General features: G+C 48.7%; 1 protein-coding gene across 2 annotated transcripts in view; it reads right to left on the bottom strand.

Annotated features, from left to right (window-relative positions):
* CABLES1 (Cdk5 and Abl enzyme substrate 1) overlaps window positions 1-6,300 on the bottom strand; it is a 442,043-nt gene extending 435,743 nt beyond the window's left edge. Inside the window, exon 1 of one of the 2 annotated variants that reach the window (XM_069220017.1) lies at window positions 5,490-6,300. In XM_069220017.1, coding sequence (XP_069076118.1) covers window positions 5,490-5,947 — 458 coding nt within the window. In that variant the 5' untranslated portion in view covers window positions 5,948-6,300. The remainder of the gene's footprint in view (window positions 1-5,489) is intronic. The other variant, XM_069220018.1, reaches the window with a different exon arrangement.
* Window positions 6,301-23,181: the final 16,881 nt, after the last annotated feature.

Raw genomic sequence — 23,181 nt, 5'->3', positions numbered from 1 at the left:
CTTTAAATGAATGTTATATGGTAATGTGAAGCCTCAGAAGTAAATAACACAGGAATATATGTGTATTTGTGTGCAAGCCAAGAACTGTAGAATAATACTGGTGTCAGTTAAAAGGTCAAGTGACAGTTGCACTGACAAGTCAGACCTAAAAATCTACTTGGTTAATGAAGGTCCTCCTCTCATCTGTTCTGCTGCCAAAGAAAAAACAACAAAAATGATCCAATTATATAAGACACTTTAATAGCATTCCAGTGTTATGTGTGTGCCCCCGAAAGTTCAAGCTTAGCTGAAAAAATAAACAAAATTACCACAGCTGCAAGAGGACACGCAGTTTTATTTTGTGGAAGCACACAACTTCTGCCCCATCAAAACTTGTATTCCTGGCTCCCAAAATCTGGGCAGAGCAAAACCCCTCTCTCTATTGATGATCATATTATTGCCTGGCAACAGCTGCACTGTCAAGCCAGAACCCCCCCTCCCGCCCAAAAAAAGGTGTGGGAGAGCGAAGATGTGAAATAAGATGGCTACCTTACCGTGTGAGAAGAGGGAAAGGGTAAGGGCCCCTTAAGCTCACTAGCTGGCAATCACTTACCACTCTTTCTAAATTGTATTTTGTGGTGTGAAATGCCCTGCATTGAAAGCAGAGGGTCTGACATCAGTGTAAGGAAGTATAAAACTTTATGGATCCCAAGCTGGAGAGCCATACCAAGGATGTGGTAAGACACCCATTGTCTGCCATCTCATGCAGACGATCCAAGTAAAAAAAAAAAAAAACATGCCTGTGGAAGGAGAGTACTGCAGAAGAAGGAGAGCGGAGAGCTCAGCATAAGTGTCCTATGCGTAACCCAACTCGCTTTAAAATTTAAACTTGGTGGATCAGCAGTATGCACAATATTGTAAAGTATTGCAGGTTCACATGACATACTAATAATATAAATTCATGTAGCACAAAAAAGAAACTTAATTATTTCTTAGTGCTTAATCAATCTGTGTTAACATAAATCTCAGTGACAGTCATTTTATCACCTGTCGACTTCGATTATATATGGTGGTAAAAACCACCAAACTTGGCCATTCATAAAATACCACTTCCACACAACTAACCATCTCACACTTAGGAGTATGACAATTCAGACTAATTCTGGACCCTGAAGCTATAAGAACGTCTTGGGAGCAGGTGTGAGTAATTGTTAATTTATACTGAAATTATAAACTACTGTATTAATTCATAAACAACTAAAGGTATGCTAATCTCTAAATTAGGTGGACAGCACCACCATGTGGCAGACTATCATACGTGCCGGTGTTGGCAATTAAAATCTCTGGCTCAAATTAAGCACTGCTCAGGACACCAAAAGAACACCAACACCTCCTTCCTGTGTGGGTGTGTGCAGGCAGTCAAATGTGTGTGGCCAAAGCACTTTAAAACAAGACAAACAGAATCCATTTGCATCCTCTGATATCACCCAGTCATCACTAGCAGAAACCTGCCAAACTCTTCCATGAGCTTAAGGAAATACAGGTTTCCAGATTCTCAGTTGGAGATCCTTGCTCAGGAGGTGGAAAGACAGCATGACTGTCTAAAGTGACATCTCATACAAAAGACTCCCCAAAAAACAAGAACATGTCTGTAAAAGGGGATAGCAAACAAAAACCAATGCTGTATCTATATATCCTTGTAATGTTGAGAATGCGAAAAAAGGACTCCAAACCTTGAAATGGTAAGTACGCAAGCAAGTCGCCAAGCATAAAAGCATGGCAACTGGTGATGGTTGTCCACCAGAGCTCTACTTGAAGCAGTGAGAAGAAAACATTATGATCATCTACATTTTTGGAGTGAATGTCATGATTTATGGTATCAAGGTCAAGGGAATCCAAGGTAAATGACATGAGAGTTAAAATGAAAGTCTACATGGGTGTTAAAACATTGGCGTGGCTGAAAATCATCATCATTGTGAAGAGTGATCAATGTAATTTGGAGGTTTGATTTGTATGCTACTCAACAAGCAACCATGTACATTGAAGTTGATGTGTCACCATATTACGACCTGGCATAGCATAATATAGTCACCTAGCCGTGCTGCATCCCTGGTGGTTTACTGCAGAATGAAGAGTGAGCAGCTGCAATCAATCTGTAAGTGCTCCATCTGTGCATAGCTGTCCTATGTGTAGGTGTGTAATTTTGTTTTGTTTTTCAGCCGAAACCATGCATGTACTGTGCTCTTGTGCATTTCTGCATTGCTCTTATTTTATCTTATGGTTTTTCAGCTTTAAGCTCAGCACTAACATTGGAAAATATGTTAAATAATAGCATTTATTTAAAGAAAGGCAGTAAATAAGGTGCGCTGCATCAATTAACTTTAGAAATACTTTCATTTTTAAAGACCTCTTCAACAAACGAGAAAAATGATAACGTTTCTTCACATTTCAAAATGTGCATTTCATTAACATGCAAAAGTGTTTTGCCTTAGTACATCAGATTATATCAGTACCTTGAGAAGTATTTTTTTTTACAAAGAGATTTTTTGAAAACATTAATTTAGATACATTCTTGCTTCCCCTCACCCACCCTGTCAACAATGCAAATCATGAACTAAGGGGCAAGTAGGCTACATACTCCCACTGAGTAGCCTGGATTGCTATTACACATTGACAGCATTATAGTTTATTAAACAAAACACAAGCAAAGGTTTTGTTCAGCCGCATCCTGAAGACCTGTATTTCGTGAACCTCTTTTCTTGTATGTGATAATAAAGAAGAAAAGGATTGCAAAGTGAAATAAAACAATTGCCCAGGATTACACAATTTGGCCAAGTGTGGAAGCCAAGATTTATCCCAAGTTTTCTGGTTTCAGTGTGCATTTCCGCCTTTAGATGTACATGCTTTACTTCACCTATGCCCACTTTAACCCACCCCGACTGCCATTCTGCTGGCATCAACGCAGCCCTCGGTCACACAGCAGGCCAAACTTTTGGCCCCCAAAAATGTTTGTGAGTACCCACGCACTAAAATGTAGCTCAAAATGACAGATTTTTATTTCACGTAAATTACATGCATTTTTGCCATAATTTTGTGCAATTGCTCGAAAGCAAATTCCACTAATTTCGCCCTCCGCTAATTTTAAACTGGAGATTTTACACTAGTTTCCAATGCCCGTACTTTTAATTAGTTTATAATTACCACCGGCATTATTTTTGCTTTTGGTAAATATCACATGCAGTAAATAACATATGCAATAAATGGTGCACGTGAACCACTAACATGCAGCAGGTAGTGCATGTGATAAATCTCTCAAGCCGGTTTAAACCCGTGATCGGAGGAGTTGGTAAAACCCTGGAATATTTTGCCTGACCTGGTTTGCAGTAATTACCAGTACTCCTAACTTGTAATCAAGGCCTGGCTTAGACGACTGAAAGCTTGAGCTAGTTTTGCAGGGCCTAAAGCCTATACATTCAGATCTTAGCAACGAATGCATACTTAACTGAGCAAGCTTACAAGCATTCGACCCACTGAGCAACCTTCAAGGATTTAAACCTGTACCCAGCATATTAAACAGAGCACACTGCAGCAAGGCTCTTTTATCATGACTGAAAGTTGTGACCTGCTGAATAAACAACTCTTCTGCAAGTGTCTTAAGCCTCTCAGCTTTATTACCATTGGATATATTTGGCCTTCGGGTACTTCCATCAAGACACCTCAGAGGATAAACGTTCCTACTGCAGAAATCTCTGGGCAATGCGAAAGTCATTGATTCAACTCTCGTTGAGGTCAACAGAGAACTGCTCATCCTTCGCAGGCTCATAACATTAGCGCCGTTGAGGGGAGCACTAACACATATTAATTACTTTTGCTAATTCATATGGCCGTGCTGAAGCCTCGATTTCAAAAGGTGGGAACCGAACAGTGAATGCTCACAATTTCAATGCTCGGTGGTACTTAAAATTTTACATGTGCTATTTAATATACATTACTGCTGATGGCCAGAACAGCGGCGTAACAAAGGCTCCGCAGCGGGGAGCCCCGAGCTTTAGGGCCCGCCCTCAGCACAGCATCCTGGAGTGAGAGCCCCTGGGTAAGTCTGGAGGGGCCCATCCCATCCATGTACTGCGCAGTGGTGCCCCATCAAGTTTCGTTAAGCCACTAGCCCGGTATATGGGTGGTTAACAAAAACTGCTAAATATAGTGGTGCCTAACGATTCTAGTTCTTCTAATCTAAATGATGACTGGGTCTCAATGTGCGGGGTGTAAGGATTCTAATTCACGAGTATTAAGCATACTGCTGTTTCATATGTCAAGCCCCTTATTTAGGGGTCTTGCCTCGTGCGTCACCACACACCCACTAAAGCAGTGCACGAAGCTCTGGACATCCCACCTAGACGTGCATGTCGTACACAGCGGCATATTGACCGTGTAACATCTACGGACAGTAGTACATTGAAAAACGAAATATGCACATGGCTAAAGCACATTAAGGTATAGCGCCTGGATGCACTCACAAGTGATAAGTCGCGCACTACAAGTCGACCGGCTGACATTGATTGTACAGGTGACGTGAGTAGTGAAAGCGACCTGAGGCGCGCATTCCTCACTGGTAGGTAGATATGACGATGTATGAGCACCAGGAGAAACAGGGCTGCTCAACGTGATAGAAATAGCAGGGCTTACACAATCCCTCTGCCACACTGTATATCTGCATGCCTTCCGATTACGTCATTGCAGTCAGTAATGGCATTATTATAGATCTGGAGGGCCAAGTTCTCCACCCACTATGCGTGAGGCAGAGGGGGGGTACATTTCTTCTAGCATAAGCGAGCCTAACGCGCCACCCCACGACACGATCCCTCTCTACAAAACAATCACAATTTATAGAATACTGGCTACTGTTTAGTAAAGCTAGCGGTGCCATCAAACTTGAGGCTGCTAACAGTGAGGTGCCTAAAAAAAACAAATAGGTCAGCTCTTATGTTAAAAAGAAAATGCGCTGAGGGAGCCAAAAGTACGCCCAGCTGACCCAATTACTACCCCCAAAAGCACCTAACTACAAGTGACAGCTTCTCACAGCAGACAAGCAATACCAAGTCACGAAATATCTTCCAAAACCACGAGACCGTCAATATAGTGACCAGCGTGCCAGCCATTCAGAAAATAATTGCAGGAGGCTGTGTAAATGGATATCGGCATACGCATGTCCCCTATGGGAAATGACCACAGCGAAAGTGCGAAGGCAGGCATCCTCCCTCTAGGGACGCCGAGCAGATAACGGTGAATGAAGTAGTGGCCAAAGTCCATTATCACTGCACTCCCTGCCTGGAAATGGGCGAGTTCCAACGCGTGACTGTGCCCAATAACACGGAGCTGGCAGGACCACCTCTTTTGCTGCAATCAATACCTATACACAGGCTAGAGTTGTGCACAGCTGTGCGGTCAGCGGTGCACCGTGCACTGCCAGGGGCGGGCGCACAGGGCGCGGGCGGAGCTGCGCAACTCACCGGGACCGCTGCTGTAACTCCAGGGCCACGTTCCCCACCAGCTGCTCCTGGGTCCAGCAGGCGACGGGTCCCACCGACTGCTGCCTGCAGAAGGGCACGGTGGCGGCCAGCGGCACGCCCGGGGTGAAGGAGTTCAGGCGGCCCCTGGTGCCCGCCGCGGCCAGCGGCGCCCCCACCACAGCCTGCAGCGGCGGGAGGCAGCTGGCGAAGGCGTCCTCCTCTTCCTCCGGCTCCTGCGGGGCCGGGGCGCTCTCAGGGATCGCGGGGGGCGGCGACGGGGCTGCGGGGAGCCGGGCGCTCGCCTCCTCGCCCTCCTGCGGGGGCCGCCCGTCCAGCGAGATGTTGGTGAGGAAGGAGAGCGCAGCCTGCCTGCGGCGCGGGTCCCCGGCGCGCCTCCTTGGGGAGTCCAGGCTGCGGGGGTGCTGGACCCGGGCACCGCCGCCCGTGGCAGCCGCCATCGCCCTTCACGTCTGTGCAGCCTCTGCGGGGGCCCGAGCTACAGCCGTGCCCGCCGCCCAGCGGGCACCGACAGATAAACAGCCCGGGAGCCGGGGCAGCGTGCGCGGCCCGTGTGTGCACGAGGGGAGGCGGCCACGGCGGGCGGAGCCCTCTGCGCTCCCCGCCTCCCGCACACGCTGCCGGGCCTGTGCCAGAGGCCGACGCCGCCTGGATGTGGGGCGCCGGGCTCGCGGCTCCTGGTTCACCGCGGCGTGTGTTGACCCCCAGCCCCCTCCGCCGAGCACCCTCCCCCGGGAGCGGTGCTTCTAGGCACAGACACCCCCCTGCTCCAGAGCTGCCAAGTGGCAGGAGTAAAACAACAGCATCACGTGTGGGAAGTGAAACCCGATCATATTGCAAAACAAGCGATCCCCGGACCCAGCATGGACCCGGAGAGCAGGAAGATTTCAGGCCTCCCTTGTCCGTGTTCTACCCAGGGATTTGCCCCCAGGTTCTGAGCGTCCCACCTAAAAATGCCAATGTAATGTGTGTGGCAGAACAGAATCACTGTGGGGCCGATGTAGACCCCGACACTGAAGAAACAGTCAAATGTTCAATATGCCAATTATTGCGTGGATGTATTTACTGTGATGCGAAGTGCTTATCCAGGAAATCATTAACATTTGAGAAATGTAATATAAATAACAGAAACGTGTCGATTCTCAAGAGTGCAAGGAAAGGGGCGCGTCTGCCAGGGAGAACCAAAACACGAGAGTTCCGTTCAGTAAAGAAAATATAACCCCAAAACAATAGAAAAGACTACAGCGTTTGGGGAACAGCTCCTCCCAATAGATGGCAATCACACCCCGTTTGTGCGACACACTGACACAAGATCATGAGATTAACAGGCACTTTATTGGAACAGTTTACAACTGCCAGCTAAGGTTCGAGGAGCCCGTTTCAGCTAAATGATCGGAGCTCCAGTGGAAGGTTCTGCTCAGCTCGGCAGTTCCCCTCAGGCACCCATGTCCCGCCTCCATGCTGCTGTGCCAGAAGTTGTTTCATCACTGACACACAGTGAGTGCTGAAGCAGTTTGACTTGGCAACAGGGTTTAGGGTAAAGACAGCAGAGAATGGTGGTGTAGCAGTCAAAACAAGATCACGCGAACCGGGTTCTGGCCTAACAACAGTGTAGGAGGGGAAGTGTTTGGGTTGAAATCTCCTAAAGATGGGATCTTCTCGGGCTGTCACTCCGGATCTGTCTTCTTCATCTTCCTGTGAAAGTACGATGCAAGGATCACCATTTATCCTAGGAGAGTAGCTAGATTCCCAGACACTCGCCCCGGGCGCTTCAGGGCTTAAACCTGAAGCGCCCAGGTCGAAGTCAATGGGTGACGCTTTCCTCGTCACCCAGGGGAGGGCCTAGAGGCACCTTTGCTGAGCCGAGGAGGTCACGCCCATAGGAGCTGTGACCTCCTCAGCCCAGCAAAGTTCAGCTTAGGCGGCCAGGAGTCTGCGCAAATCGCGCATGTCTGCTCCTGGCTGCCTGACCTGAACATGAGGAGTGTCTGTCAGGCTGACCTTTGTTCAGCCTGACAGACACTCGTCATGAGGTGCATAAGGTGGGGGGCGTGGCCCCTCCTCCCTAAAGGACGGACCACGCCTGCTGGATACATCTCAGGAAGGAAGATGGGGCTGATAAGGGACTCATAAAGAGTAGGGCTGGGGACCTGGGATTAACCTTTTGATGCACATATCAGTGTGGGTGACATCTAGGTCTGAACACTGGTCACTCCCATTAATGGTATTTTGGGACAGTAAGCTTCAGAGTCATGCCTACTGTGATAGACCTCTTTTGTGAAGGAAGGTGAAAAGGAGAAGTGCCCACTTCAAAAGAAGCAGAACCCCAACATAAATCTTCAAAGACTCAGACTTTAAATTACATTTTGGTGTCTGGAAAAGGACGGTAAGAAGAGGAGGTTGACAGCTCAGACTTTGTCATCTGCCAAGCAGCCAGATGGGCTGTGTGAGAAGGGGAAGCTCTGCAAAACTTCTCCCTGTGACCAGGATTGGGGGCCAAGGCCTGCTAGTCTCACAGCTAGGTGAGGGGACATCACCCGGGAAATCAAGACCAACTGCCTTGGAGCTCCAGCTCCTGCCTGCTTAACAAGACCACTGTGCCCTGTCAGGAAAAGGAGAGTGTTGGATGAAGCGAGGTCCAATGGGGAGTCCTACTATGGGGTCTCTGTGTGTGAGGTGTGAGGATTCGGTAGTGCACCAATCAGGTCGTAGCCCCTGTGAAGGACTGTTTTTTGTTGACTCTCGTATGTCAGGAGAGGGCTGCTGTAGACAGAACCAAGTATTGAGCACTATGCTGAGGGCACAGAGCCTTGTTGAAGTAGTTGTGTGACCAGCATGCCAGCACTCGTAAACAGTTTAATGGCAGGCCTGTCTGCCAGGTGGAGCTGCCGTGGTGTGGTCAATCACACCTGAGAGTCTACATTGTGTCCAGAAGGTACAGCGGCAACCCCGTGTGACAGAAGGGGTTGCCGGGACCAAATCACCAAAAACCTCCTGCCGTAACCCAGGACTGGAGTACGGCTGCGACCATTAGGGTTAGCAGCACCAAGAGATCTGCCTTGACTAACCGCTGTGGCCCAGTAGGACACCGAGGAGGATGATGCCCCCTCACGGGACTCCAGTCAGGAGCTAAAGAACTGAATTTCCCCCGGTGGGGAGAACTTGACTTACAGTGGCTCTGCACTCTGCTCCAACTGCTGGTGACAGCGGCCTCGTGAGCCTGCCGGATGATGCGGTGTGTATCGCATGCAGCATGTCTTCTCTGAGCAGTACCTGATCTCGCCAGTGCCCATGCTCATGACATCTGCTGTAAGGCCAAACGTTTCAGTGCTGCAGGAATGGGTAAGACTTGAACTGGGCCTGTGGGCCCTGGGGGATTTGGTGCTGAAGCTGCAGCACCATAGGCACTATTGGCTAAAATCCTGAAGAGTCAAAGGGAACTCATGAGTATGGCCTAATAGTGTGCATCCCCTGGATGCCACCACCAGAAAATGGTGAATAATACTAAACAAGTTACACAAAGAAAAGTGGGATAGGAATTTGGCTGACAACTACTAGATTCCTGACCTCAAGGGGGATTGTGTTGTTGGTTCCAAATGTCACATTCCTTTGCATGTGTGGGACTAGAAATAAAATACTATGTTTTCTTATAAAATAAATTATTTGGCTGGACCTTGAATCATTGTTTGTGTTATTTGCATTTTGATTTAAGAGTCGTGTTCACTGACCTAACCCCTTCCCCCACAGTAGCCTTGATTGCTTGACCACAGTTACCACTGAGAATCAAGTGCAGAAAGGGTACTTGGCCCAGTTGAGTGAGGTCCATAGTAGGTCCAGCTCCAGTACATCAGGTGTAAAAGGCCTCAACCACCGCAGTTGTAGCAGGTAGCCCTTGCGTGCTCCGTGTCCCTCTGAAAGGGGTTATGACATAAATAAATTTTAACCATAATAATGAAACCTTCAGAGCTACTCATGCCTTCATCACACCACTAGGCGTGGTGCCATATATAACAAGACCATCGCTCTTCTCTGCTCACTCACTCACAGCATGATTGTGAACACACTTGTGCAATCTCAATGGCCCTCCCCATATCAATTTTTACCTATAAAAACCAGGATACTATTTGACTTGGGTTAGGGTGTAGAAATTTGACTTAAAGCAAGAGATACAGGCATAACCATGTCAATACAGAAAGCACATCATCAAACAGTGCTTAAACCTCACCAAACTTTATAACTGGAAATTTGCCAAATTTCACATTTCCTACTTACATCCCTTTCATCCCTTTACAAAAGCAGGTGGACAATGAGTCACAATCAATACATCAGAAAGATACAATAATGGCAACATCAACCAATCACTTAACAGCTTCATGTTTTCCCCAAATACAGCATACCGTCTTGTCACAGGACGCTTTGTCATATCTTGGACCACACCCCAGCACTACAGGGATACCAGAAGGAAAGCTAGAAGTGCAGGCATCACCGGCACGTCGCACCCCCGCCCCCCACTTCCAACCTCATCCCACAGATTACATCTCTTAATGAGAATTGGCAGTCATGCGCACTGGCGGCGTCAAATTGCATGGTAATTTTTCTGCATTTTTAGGCTATGTCTTTCTATAGCATTGAATGGTTAGTGTTTCTCTGACTTCAAGGAGGGACAAAGAGGGCACCTCATGTCCAGCACCCCAGCTTATACTCTTTACGCTTCCTTGGTCGCCTATCCATGATCCTTTCCAGTTTCCCTCCAGTGAATCAGGCTCACTGGTAGGGACCGTGGAACTTCCCTGGCTATAAAAATCGCGTCTTTCCGTCTTGCCCCCTCCCATGGGATCGCCTACTAGAACCCTCTCACAATATTCCAGCGGGCCTGTTTCCGTGGTGCGTTTACTTGTGCAATGGCAGTGGCCCTACCCCATAACCGCCTTCACCCACAAAACCAAGGACTCTATTTGTCTTGGGTGAGGACATAGCAGTTTTACTTCAATCATTTCCAGCAAGAGACAGAGGCATAACCATGTCAATACACAATGCACATCATCAAATAGTGCTTACACCACACCAAATATTGTGACTGAAAATTGCCTGCATGTCACATTTTCTACTTACATCGCATTCCAAGGACAGGCCAGACTGTGAGTCCCAGCCAATATGTTAAAAGGGTACAAACATGGCAACATCCATAAATCACTTGGCAGCTTCATGTTTTCCCCGGTGATCACATGCCTCCTTGTCTCTGGCAGGATACCCGAGGCCTCGCCCCAACACTGCTGGGATACCTAAGGTTAAAATTGAAGTACAAGACCATGAACAGGTCAGCCCACTGCCTTTCTAACCACTCTCATCCCATAGATAACTTCCCCTGATGAGAAATGGCAGTCGTGCCCGCTAGCGCCCCCAAATCACAGTCATTTTTCTGCATATTTAGGCCACAGAGTGCAGACGTTACTGATAAATGTGCCCTCCTCCTATCGCCACTACTCCTCTGTTCCCAACAATCACCCCTAGACATGTCTGCGCAAATATGTCAAGCCCTCTTTCCGTAAGGTGGACGCCATCCACTTCAAAGAAATGAGAGCAGTTTAGGTTATACAAGCCCTTTCTGATGGCCTCAATAGATGCCATCTTCAAGATTGCTCGTAATGACTGGGTGAGTTTTCCACTGATCTGTTTATGGCTCTGGGCCTACATACCATCGACCAATAGCCGCATGGGATGACATCGGACCATAATACACTACTCTGGGCACCACATGGCCCAGCGCCAATCCATAGGGAACCTGGCATGAAACCCTCTGGTGGGACCCTTAGCAAGGTTAATGCATACAGGGAAATGCGTATGAACTGTGCCCTAACCAGCAGGGCCCCATATGCTGGCAAGCTGGGGTGGCCATCAAATATTCCTGCCCTGACATGCTGGGCAATGGTCCCTTAAGGGCACACAGTTGGGATGTTTCTCCCAAAAAGCATAGTGGATGCCCTGGTCTTCTTCGCAGGCGATGGGGCGATCACAGCACCCACTTGTCTGAGTGTCTGTGATAGAGAGATTGCCTTTGTTCTGGGAACACCACTGGAGATGGGAATTCCTACTGCCCCAGGCTGATCCACTGACTGTGATAGCAATAGGACCACCGGACCACCAAGAGATCCTTCTTCAAGGAACGTATCGACAACAAAGCGCGCAACAGCAAAGAGCTCTTCAACATGGTGAAGGAACTCTCGAACCCCAGCTCCAGCACCAACAACATCCCACCTTCGCAAGACCTCTGCGACTCCCTCGCCACCTTCTTTCACCACAAGATCACAGACATCCACGACAGCTTCAACAACAAGACCCCACCAGCAGCCACCAACACCTCCAACTCATTGCCCCCCAACCACACCAACCTCCTGCTCTCCTGGACACATGTCAACGACGATGACACCACCAAAGTAATGAACACCATTCATTCCGGCTCTCTATCTGACCCCTGCCCGCACTACATCTACAACAGAGCGAGCTCCATCATCGCCCCCAAACTCCGTATGATCATCAATAGCTCCTTCGAGACCGCCACCTTCCCGGAAAGCTGGAAGCACGCCGAGATCAACGCCTTACTCAAGGACCTCAGAAACTACCGGCCCATCTCCCTGCTTCCGTTCCCGGCAAAGGTTCTCGAGAAGATTGTCAACAGGCAACTGACCCACCACCTGAAGTTAAACAACACTCTGGACCCGTCCCAATCCGGCTTTCGCAGCAATCACAGCACGAGACCGCCCTCATCGCTGCCACCAACAATATCCGGACCCTCCTGGACAAAGGCGAAACCGCAGCCCTCATCCTCCTTGACCTCTTGACTGCTTTTGACATCGTCTGCCATCACACCCTGCGCACACACCTCCACGACGCACGGGTCCGCGACAACGCCCTGGACTGGATCACCTCCTTCCTCTCCGACAGTACACAGAGACTCCTCCTCCCTCCATTCCTATCTGAAGCCACCAAGACCATCTGCGGCGTACCACAGGGCTCCTGCCTCAGCCTGACACTCTTCAACATCTACATGGCACCGCTCGCTAGAATCGTCCGATCTCACAACCTCAACATCGTCTCTTACGCCGACGACACCCACCTGATCCTCTCCCTCACCAAGGACGCCGCCACCACCAAAACCATCCTCCACGAGGGTATGAAGGCCGTCGCCAACTGGATGAACAGTCTACTAAAACTAAACTCAGATAAGACGGAGGTCCTCATCCTTGGCCCCACCCCCTCCGCTTGGGACGCCTCTTGGTGGCCGCCCACACTGGGAGCCGCTCCAACGCCCACCAACCACGCCCACAACCTGAGTTTTATCCTTGACTCATTGCTCTCCATGACCCAACAAGTCAACGCCGTCTCATCCTCCTGCTTCAACACCCTCCTCATGCTCCGCAAAATCTACAGGTGGGTCCCTACCGAAACCAGAAGGACGGTTACTCAGGCCCTCATCAGCAGCAGACTGGACTACGGCAACTCTCTCTACGAGGGAACCACGGCAGCTCTCCAGAAAAGACTACGATGGATACAGAACGCCTCCGCACGCCTCATCCTCAATATCCCCCGCCACAGCCACATCACAGCCCACCTGAGAGACCTACACTGGCTTCCCGTCAACAAAAGGATCACTTTCAAACTCCTAACCCACGCCCACAAAGCACTCCACAACGCCGGATCAGCATACCTCAATGATTGTCTCACCTTCTACACCCCTAACCGTCAGCTCCGCTCCGCCGACCTCACCCTTGCCACCGTCCCACGCATCCACAGGACAACAGCCGACGGCAGATATTTCTCCTACCTGGCAGCGAAGACCTGGAACACCCTCCCCACCCACCTACGTCAGACCAAGGACCTACTGAACTTCAGGAGACTCCTCAAGACCTGGCTGTTCGAGCAGTAGCAGCTCCCCCCTCCTCAAGCTCCTTGAGACCCTCATGGGTGAGTAGCGAGCTTTACACATGTAATGATTGATTGATTGATTGATTGATTGATTGATTGAATAGCCCAACTCCTGCCTTCGGCTGGGAAACTTGTCCTGAACCCAATAATTTGCCTGGAACATTATGGACTGGTACCAGCGACAGTGGCTGAGTTTCTGAAAAGGTTCCTCACACTTGTGCTGCTGCTTTGCTTAAATGCATGAGAGATAATTAAACTAACCAACTTCCGTCACTCCCCTTTCAGTAATTACCACAAGTTTGACTGCTGTTGTTGACCAGCCAGCGATCAATTGCAAGTGTGTTTGGAGGATCGTATTTGTCACTCCCAAACCTTGTGCTGCTACATTAACCAGACACTGTGTATCTGGGGACAAGAATGACTTTGCCTGCCCTGTCTGCTCTTGATTTTATGGAGCCTGCTTAGCATTTGCTGCACATCTACACCCTGTGGTGGTGGGGAAAAAATAACTGTGTGCTGGTCTACCACCCCCATGTGGGACTTCGGCCCTATAGATGGCTGCAGGTTGTGGACTCTGAGGTTAATATAAGACTTCTAGGATCTTACCGCTTTGTCGTGCAGTACTTCTCACCACGCCAATTTCTTCACAACATATTAGCATCAAGCAAGAGCGTGGTGAGAGCCCACCCTGCTGGCTTTTTTTATTATTCTGGGCCGCGTGGATTTCTCGGAGCGTGTCCTACCTAAGCTGTCTGTCTACGCTTGCTACGGGTTTCTTGCCCTTCGTCTCCTCCCAAAGTGGGCAGATTATTAGCATGGTGGAGACCACAGCTGAGTTTCACTGTCACAGACTTAGTTTCAGTGCTTGCGAGTTCTTAAGCGCACCAGTCTTAGTGGCGCTGTGCATGTGTTTCCAAATGAGCTCCACAGGCTTGAACTTGTCAGCACTGCTTTTACTGGCTGAATGTCATCAGCACATGTTGACGTATAAAGCATCGTTTTGAGGTGGTCAGGTGGTCATTTTGGATTGGACCACACTTGAAGCTTTCCCACAGGCAAACTGGGTATCATGCTATCTCTGAAGAGTTATTACTCAGCTACAGTTCAAACAATTAAGCTTGGATGTGCTTCACTCAGTACTACCCTTCTGTATTCTTTGGCATTTATATCACTAAATGGAGGTACTGTATATATTTGTTTTCATTTATTTGTTTATTTGTTTTTTTAAATTTTCTTCAAAATGTACCTACTCCAGTGATCATTATAGCGTCAAGTCAGTTGGTTCAAATACAACCTTTTCTACAGCACCAGTGAAAACATCCTGTATAGTGGAAACACTGGCTTCGGATATTCGAAAATTACCTAGAGGCCAATGATGCCATTGGATTTGAACTTAAAAGAAAAACAGCATTGTTGTTTAGTCATTAGATCAAGAGGGTCAGCAAGTTTTTGGCAATTTATAGTACAAGCCACTGTTGATGATGGTGATGACTGGAATAAGTATGTGGAAGCAGTAGCTAGGCTTAAGACAACATTTCCAGAGCAACTGAGTGTGCTTTCGGAAACATTTAGGGCCTGATTCCGACCCCGGTGGTCAAGGACCGCCGGGGCCGGGGTCGGCGGGAGCACCGCCAACAGGCTGGCGGTGCTCCCCAGGGTATTCTGACCGCGGCGGTTCAGCCGCGGCCAGAAAGGGAAAACCGGCGGTCTCCCGCCGGTTTTCCGCTGCCCTGTAGAATCCTCCATGGCGGCGCAGCTTGCTGCGCCGCCATGGGGATTCTGACCCCCATACCGCCATCCTGTTCCTGGCGGCTTCGGCCGCCAGGAACAGGATGGCGGTATGGGGTGTCGTGGGGCCCCTGGGGGCCCCTGCAATGCCCATGCCAATGGCATGGGCACTGCAGGGGCCCCCGTAAGAGGGCCCCACCCTGAATTTCAGTGTCTGCTTAGCAGACACTGAAATTCGCGACGGGTGCTACTGCACCCGTCGCACATCCTCCACTCCGCCGGCTCCATTCGGAGCCGGCATCCTCATGGAGGGGTGTTTCCCACTGGGCTGGCGGGCGGCCTTTTGGCGGTCGCCCGCCAGCCCAGTGGGAAACCCAGAATACCCGCGGCGGTCTTTTGACAGCGCAGCGGTATTCTGGCGGTTCCCTCCAGGCGGGCGGCTCCCGCCACCCGCCGGGGTCAGAATGACCCCCTTAATGTCTTCAAAAGGAAACAGACACCTGATGAAAGCACAGATTTTTTTTTGTCAGGTTCAAGATGTTTGGCCTTAACCAGCAATTTTGGGGATTCTCTCTTTTCTTTTAAAAAAAAAACAATTTTATTGATTTTTGAAGATAAAGAGAAATACACCACAGGGTAAGAGACATGGATCGACAAAGACACTGAGGTTTGTTACATGCAAATAGTCCTACATCTTGAGAAGTAACCCAACAAGATATAATCTGTCCACGCCTGCCACTCTCAAGTCTCTTTTGACCTTGCTAGTTCATGCTTGGAGACCAGCCATTTCCCCCACACTTATATATACTATATATATATGTTTACGCGGGCATCCTCTCACCTCATAAACTGACCTTTCTTGATTAGCGCACCAGTCAACCCCGTTCCTCCACTTCAGAAGGGACGGTACAGTGGGGGAGTTCCATTGAACTGCACTGTCCCATTTTTCCACCATCAGCGCAGTACCCACAAAAGCTCTCTCCGCCATCAAGGCCCCAACACCTTCCATCACACGCAATAGAACCAGTGTCAGAGACAGCTGCCGCCCCCATCCCACCACCACATGCAATTCTTGAAAAAGCTTTTGCCAATATAACAATTTGGGGACATCCCCATACCATGTGAAAGAAATCTGAAGGTCCCCCCATGCATCAGGAGCAGTGAGGGGAGGATCAGAGCCCTGCCTGATACAGTCGTGCCAGAGAGAGGTATGCCCCATATGTGGAAGTACAGTTGTATCAATTTCAATCTGGATGATATGGTTATCAACTTGGGCACCATCAAAGCATCCCACCAGTCTGCTTCCTATAGGGGACCCAACCAACCCTCCCAGCGGGCCCGAAGATAGCCCAAGTCACCCAGAGCATTCTATAGAGCTGGGAAACACCGCCCTTACCCAGAGCTCCCATCAGCACTTTGGCCTTTAACAGGCTATATTCTGGTATCGTGTCATCATGCGGTAAGTGTATGTGAAGGGAATGTCGAAGCGGGAGGTATCTATAAAACTGTAAAACTGTGTGTGGGCAAGCTGATGGGTAGCCTGTAGGTGCTGAGAGGATCTCATAGTTCCCCCCCTTCCACACATCTCCCAGCAGGATAGGCCCAACAGGTCCCACTTCACAAACCCATGCATAGCCGCCGATTCCTTCAGCCAGGAACCATGCCATAGGGGTGTTTGCTGGGTTACTATATTCTCCCAACGCATATGCCGCAAAGCTGCGCGCCAGGCGAGAAAGACCACCCTGGTCATTGGTTCTAGGTCACGAGGGAGTGGGGATCCGTAAAGAAGAGCTAGTATCTGAGGAAAGCTCAAGGCCGTCAGTTCAAGCTGATAAGCCAGGTCTACCCAGCCCCGTTAAACCAGTCGTGAATGACCAGCAGTTGTGCTGCCAAGTAATACAGATGTAGGTTGGCCATGCCCATCCCACCTTCATATGTACTCCTCTGACAGTACTGTAGCACAATGCGGTGTCTCATGCCAAGATAAAGAAAGGAGGCTGCTGCTCGGTCAAGGGTCCGGAACCACGAGCAAGGGATTGGAAGTGGAAATTTCTGAAGAGCATACAAGAACTGTGGCAAAATCATGATTTTATAGAGGGCCAAACGACCCAGAGCATTTAATGGCGGGGATTGCCTTCTCGCCAAGTCTGCCTTCGCCCGTGATGCCAGCGGGGTCAAGTTCAGAGCCCTTGTTAGCTCAGGGAAGAGAGTAACCCAGACACCCAAATATTTAAAGCTCAATCGACAAATAGGAACCTGATCTTGCCAATCATAGCAGCCAGTGGCACCAGCACCTACTTAGCCGGGTTCATTCACAAGCCTGACGCCTCTTCAAAGCAGCGCAGCAAATGAAGGCTCTGCGGGCCAGTTTCACTGAGGTTTGCCAGGTATAACAAAACGTTATTGACGTATAACACCACACGATCCCCGCAAGTGTGATCCCATCTCCACCTGTGATATATTGGGTCCATCCTAATCAGCCGAGCTAAGGGTTTAACTGCTAGAGCAAATAGCAGTGGAGATAAAGGATATCCCTGACATGTCCCTCAATACATGTAAAAGGCGAAAGATAGCGTGTTGTTCACCTGAACCCGGGCTATTGGATTGCTGTACTGTGCTTGGACCATCCGCCGAAATCTTGGCCCCAAGTCTGCCCGGATTAGCACTAAGTGCAAATAGTCTGTAGTCTGCGCAAGGTCTGGTCGGCGGCTGTGTCTTGGGGATCACCACTATGGTGGCCTAGTCCATTCCATCTGGGAAGGACCCAACTGACGCGTCCCGTAGTGGATCTGGGACAGTGTTAAAGTCTCCACCTATTAAGGTAGTCCCCTGAGGCAGACCCAGGAGTATTTTGGTAAGGTTGTTTAAAACGGTGCAGAGGGACACCGGCGGAACGTATGCACATATGACATTAAGGGCCAGATGTAGAAAGCTTTTTGCATGGTGCAAACTGCGAAAATCACAGTTTGCGCCATGCAAAAAGCCTTTTGCGATGCACATTCACAATTTGCGAGTCGGTAACGACTCACAAATTGTGAATGCGACTTGCAAATAGGAAGGGGTGTTCCCTTCCTATTTGCGACTCGCATCGCTATGCTAAATTGCTTTGTGACCGCGAATGCGGTCGCAAAGCAATTCGCAGTTACCACCAGTGTCACACTGGTGGTAACTCATTCGCAAAAGGGAAGGGGTCCCCATGGGACCCCTTCCCCTTTGTGAATGTTGCCAATAAGGGTTTTTCAGAGCAGGCAGTGGTCCAATGGACCACTGCCTGCTCTGAAAAACAGAAACAAAAAGGTTTCGTTATGTTTTTTATTTTGCAACTCGTTTTCCTTTAACCCTTTAGCTGCTGGGCCTTTTCCCCCCCAGTGCTGAGCCCTTTTTTGGCTATTTGGGGTAGTTCGCGCTTAGGGCTTCATAACTTTTTGTCCACATAAGCTAACCACGCCAAATTTGCGTCCTTTTTTTCCAACATCCTAGGGATTCTAATGGTACCCAGAGTTTGTGGTTTCCCCTGGAGGAGACCAAGAAAATAGCCAAAATACAGTGAAAATTTCGTTTTTTCCAAAAAAATGGGGAAAAAGGGCTGCCGAAGAAGGCTTGTGGTTTTTTCCCTGAAAATGCCATCAACAAAGGGTTTCTGGTGCTGAAATCACTATCTTCCCACCTTTCAGGAACGGGCAGACTTAAATCAGAAAACCACATTTTCCAACACAAATTTGGCATTTTACTGGGACATACCCCATTTTTACTATTTTTGGTGCTTTCAACCTCCTTCCAGTTAGTGACAGGAATGGGTGTGAAACCAATGCTGGATCCCGGAAAGCTAAACATTTCTGAAAACTAGACAAAATTCTGAATTCAGCAAGGGGTCATTTGTGTAGATCCTACAAGGTTTTCCTACAGAAAATAACAGCTGAAATAAAAAAATATTGAAATTGAGCTGAAAACAACAGCCATTTTTCTTTATGTTTTACTGTGTAACTTTTTCCTGCGATGTCAGATTTCTGAAAGCAATATACCGTTTTGTCTGCTGGACTCTTCTGGTTGCGGGGAAATAAAGGGCTTGTAGGTTCATCAAGAACCCTAGGTACCCAGAGCCAATAAATGAGCTGCACCCTGCAGTTGGTTTTCATTCTATACTGGGTATACAGCAATTCATTTGCTGAAATATGAAGAGTGAAAAAGAGGGATCAAGAAAACCTTTGCATTTCCAAAATGGGATCAAGATAAGGTTTTGAGAAGCAGTGGTTATTTGCACATCTCTGAATTCCGAGGTGCCAATACTAGTATGTGAATTGCAAAGCATTTCTCAAATAGACGTCTTTTTTACACACTCTCTTATATTTGGAAGGAAAAAATGTAGAGAAAGATAAGGGGCAATAACACTTGTTTTGCTATTCTATGTTCCCCCAAGTCTCCCGATAAAAATGATACCTTACTTGTGTGGGTAGACCTAGCGCCCGCGACAGGAAATGCCCCAAAACACAACGTGGACACATCCCATTTTTTGACAAAATACAGAGCTGTTTTTTGCAAAGTGCCTACCTGTAGATTTTGGCCTCTAGCTCAGCCGGCACATAGGGAAACCTACCAAACCTGTGCATTTTTGAAAACTAGAGACCTAGGGGAATCCAAGATGGGGTGACTCGTGGGGCTCTGACCAGGTTCTGTTACCCAGAATCCTTTGCAAACCTCAAAAAGTGGCTAAAAAAACAAGTTTTCATCACATTTCGGTGACAGAAAGTTCTGGAATCTGAGAGGAGCCACAAATTTCCTTACACCCAGCGTTCCCCCAAGTCTCCCGATAAAAATGATACCTCACTTGTGTGGGTAGGCCTGGCGCCCACGACAGGAAATGCCCCAAAACACAGCGTGGACACATCACATTTTTTCATAGAAAACAGTGCCTACCTGTGGATTTTGGCCTCTAGCTCAGCCGGCACCTGGGGAAACCTAGCAAACCAGCACATTTTTGAAAACTAGAAACCCAGGGAATCCAAGCTGAGGTGACTTGTGGGGCTCTGACCAGGTTCTGTTACCCAGAATCCTTTGCAAACCTCAAAATGTGGCTAAAATAACACGTTTTCCTCACATTTCGTGACAGAAAGTTCTGGAATCTGAGAGGAGCCACAAATTTCCTTCCATCCAGCGTTCCCCAAAGTCTCCCGATAAATATGATACCTCACTTGTGTGGTTAGGCCTGTGCCCGCGACAGGAATAGATCACACAATGGTCAATGTTGGTCCTTACGTGAGGCAGCTGTTGACCCTGGGGTGATCCATTCCTGACACAGGCACTAGGTGTAGGCACTCAAGTGGGGTAGTGTTTTTATCAGGACAGGTGAGGAGTCACTGGGTGGTAGGAATGTTGTGGATCCCAGCATATTCTTGTAGTTTGTGTGACAGAAATGCAAGAAAAATTGAGGTTTTTTTCCAACATTTCAGCTTTGCAGGGTATTCTGGGTAAGAAAACTTTGGGGAATCCACACAAGTCACACCTCTGTGGACTCCCCCTAATGTCTAGTTTCCAGAAATGTTTGGGTTTAGTGTGTTTCTCTATATGGCCGCCGAATCCAGGACCAAAAACACAGGTGCCTGCCTTACAAAACCAGTTTGTTTTGCCATAGATAATTTTGATGTCTCCACAATATGATTTGGGTGGTGGAATTTGGGGCTGAACTAAATTGGGGAGCTCCCAAGAGAGCACTCTCTCTCTCTCTCTCTCTCTGCTTGCCGCCGCATTCACCTGCTCTCTGGGTTGGCCTAACCCACTATTACCCAGTTGTACTAACAGCTTGCGAAGGGACAGCAGGACTGTCCTCATCACCTCCCTCATAATGTACTGGAAGAGGAGTTATCGAATGGGACTCCTCTGACTGAAAAATCACTCCCAGAGTCTGCGCCATTGTCCTATCCCTCAGATGCTGTCTCAGTATCTGATGTCTCAGTCTCTGATCCTATGTCAGAGCGGTCCTCTATAACCCGAGTGCAGGCAGCAGTCATCCATCAAGATGCCATCTCTGCTATTGGCTAAACTGATGTTCTAAAACACTAGCCTACGTAGACAGTCACAAAATCGATGGTGTGTGTGAGATACGTGCAACAGTAGAGGCCACCTTACCTGCGCTTCTTCCCTCAATCAGCACGTACTTTCAAGACACTCAAAAAACACCTTGTCACATACCATTCGTCACAGTCTTTAGCACCTCCTGCGCCCAGTCCAACAATCATTATTGGTGCTCCCACTCCCTCCTCCTCGGATTCCCTCATTACCACCCAGCAAAAGTGCCCTTCATCTCTCCATAGCCGCCCTCCACCCCGCACATACATTTCATTGGTATTATAGCGCAGGTAATGGCTGACTTTACTAATGTACTCAGCTATTTACATAAAATACAGATTTGCTCTTTGCAGTAGGCATATAAACCTTCTGCGCTTCTTTATGGCACTAAAACTGCCACTAGACAAGTCGGACCCTTTTCCCCCCATGGAAACCACACACATATTGACAAAAGTGATATATATATGACAGCCAACCACCTGAAACTCAACTCAAGCAAAACCAAAATAATCCTCTTTGGCCCACACAAAAGCACCTGGGACCCCTCATGGTGGCCCACCACGCTAGGCCCTGCACCCACCCCCGCCAACCACGCACGCAACCTCAGCATCATCCTAGACTCCTCCCTCTCGATGACCCAACAAATCAACGCTCTCACCTCCTCATGCTTCAACACACTCCGTATACTGAAAAACATTCAAATGGATCCCCACAGAGACCAGAAAAACTGTCACTCACGCACTCATCAGCAGCAGGCTTGATTACGGAAACGCCCTCTACGCCGGCACCACTCTAAAACTCAAGCGCAAACTACGCGCATCCAGAACTCAGCAGCACGACTCATCCTTGACCTCCCCCGACACGAACACATCTCTCCACACCTCAAATCCCTCCACTGGCTCCCCACTGACAAAAGGATCACCTTCAAGATCCTCATCCTCGCACACAAATCACTCCACAACACAGGCCCTGCCTACCTTAACGAGAGTCACCTTCCACACCCCCACACGAAACGTCCGCTCAGCTGACCTCTCTCTCGCCTCTGTCCCCCGCATCAAACACACCACCACCGGGGGCAGATCCTTCTCCTACCTTGCACCCAAAACCTGGAACGCCCTCACAACCCACCTTCACAAGACCCAAAACCTACTTCTTTTCAGGAAGGGCCTCAAAACCTGGCTTTTCGAACAGTGAACCTCCCAGCCCCTTTCCCTCCCCCCGTCCCCCCATCCAGTGCCTTGAGACCCTCACAGGTGAGTAGCGCGCTTTATAAATCTTTGATATATATATAGATCTACCTCTATACATATATATATCTACCTACATAGATATATCTATAGATATATATCAATGTACATAGATATATCTATCTACATAGATATATATATATAGATCTATATATATATCTATTTTTTTAGTTGTTGTATGGTTTCCTTGGGGGCCAAAATGGCCCCCAGGGAAACCCTACAACATCTAAAAAAAAATATTGCCCCCACAGGGGGTCACCCTGCCCACTGGCGACCCCCTGTCATTTTTTTTAAATTTTATTTTATTTTTTTGGGGGGGAAAAAAAAAAATTCCCCTGGGGGGGGAGGGGTGCGATCGCGCCCCCCCCCCAGGGGGCACCTACCTTTTTTTTAAATAAAAAAATATGCCCGGGGGGGGGGACGGCCCGTTTTCCGAGGGGGCCGCCCCCCCAAAGTGAAATCCCTGGCGTCTAGTGGTGTTTCCTGGCCCCCGATCGCAGCTGTGCTGCGATCTGGGGCCAGGAAACACTTTCAGAAGGCCTCGTAAGAAAGGGGAGACTCTCCCCTTTCTTACGAGGCCTTCTGAAACTGTTTCCTGGCCCCCGATCGCAGCTGTGCGAGGAAACCTGAAAGCTGTGCTGCGATCGGGGGCCAGGAAACACTTTCAGGAAGGCCTCGTAAGAAAGGGGAGACTCTCCCCTTTCTTACGAGGC

The sequence above is a fragment of the Pleurodeles waltl genome, chromosome 2_2 (assembly GCF_031143425.1).
Source record: "Pleurodeles waltl isolate 20211129_DDA chromosome 2_2, aPleWal1.hap1.20221129, whole genome shotgun sequence".
NCBI lineage: Eukaryota > Metazoa > Chordata > Amphibia > Caudata > Salamandridae > Pleurodeles > Pleurodeles waltl.
The sequence above is the reverse complement of the archived record's forward strand: the minus strand, read 5'-3'. Positions and strand labels throughout refer to the sequence as shown.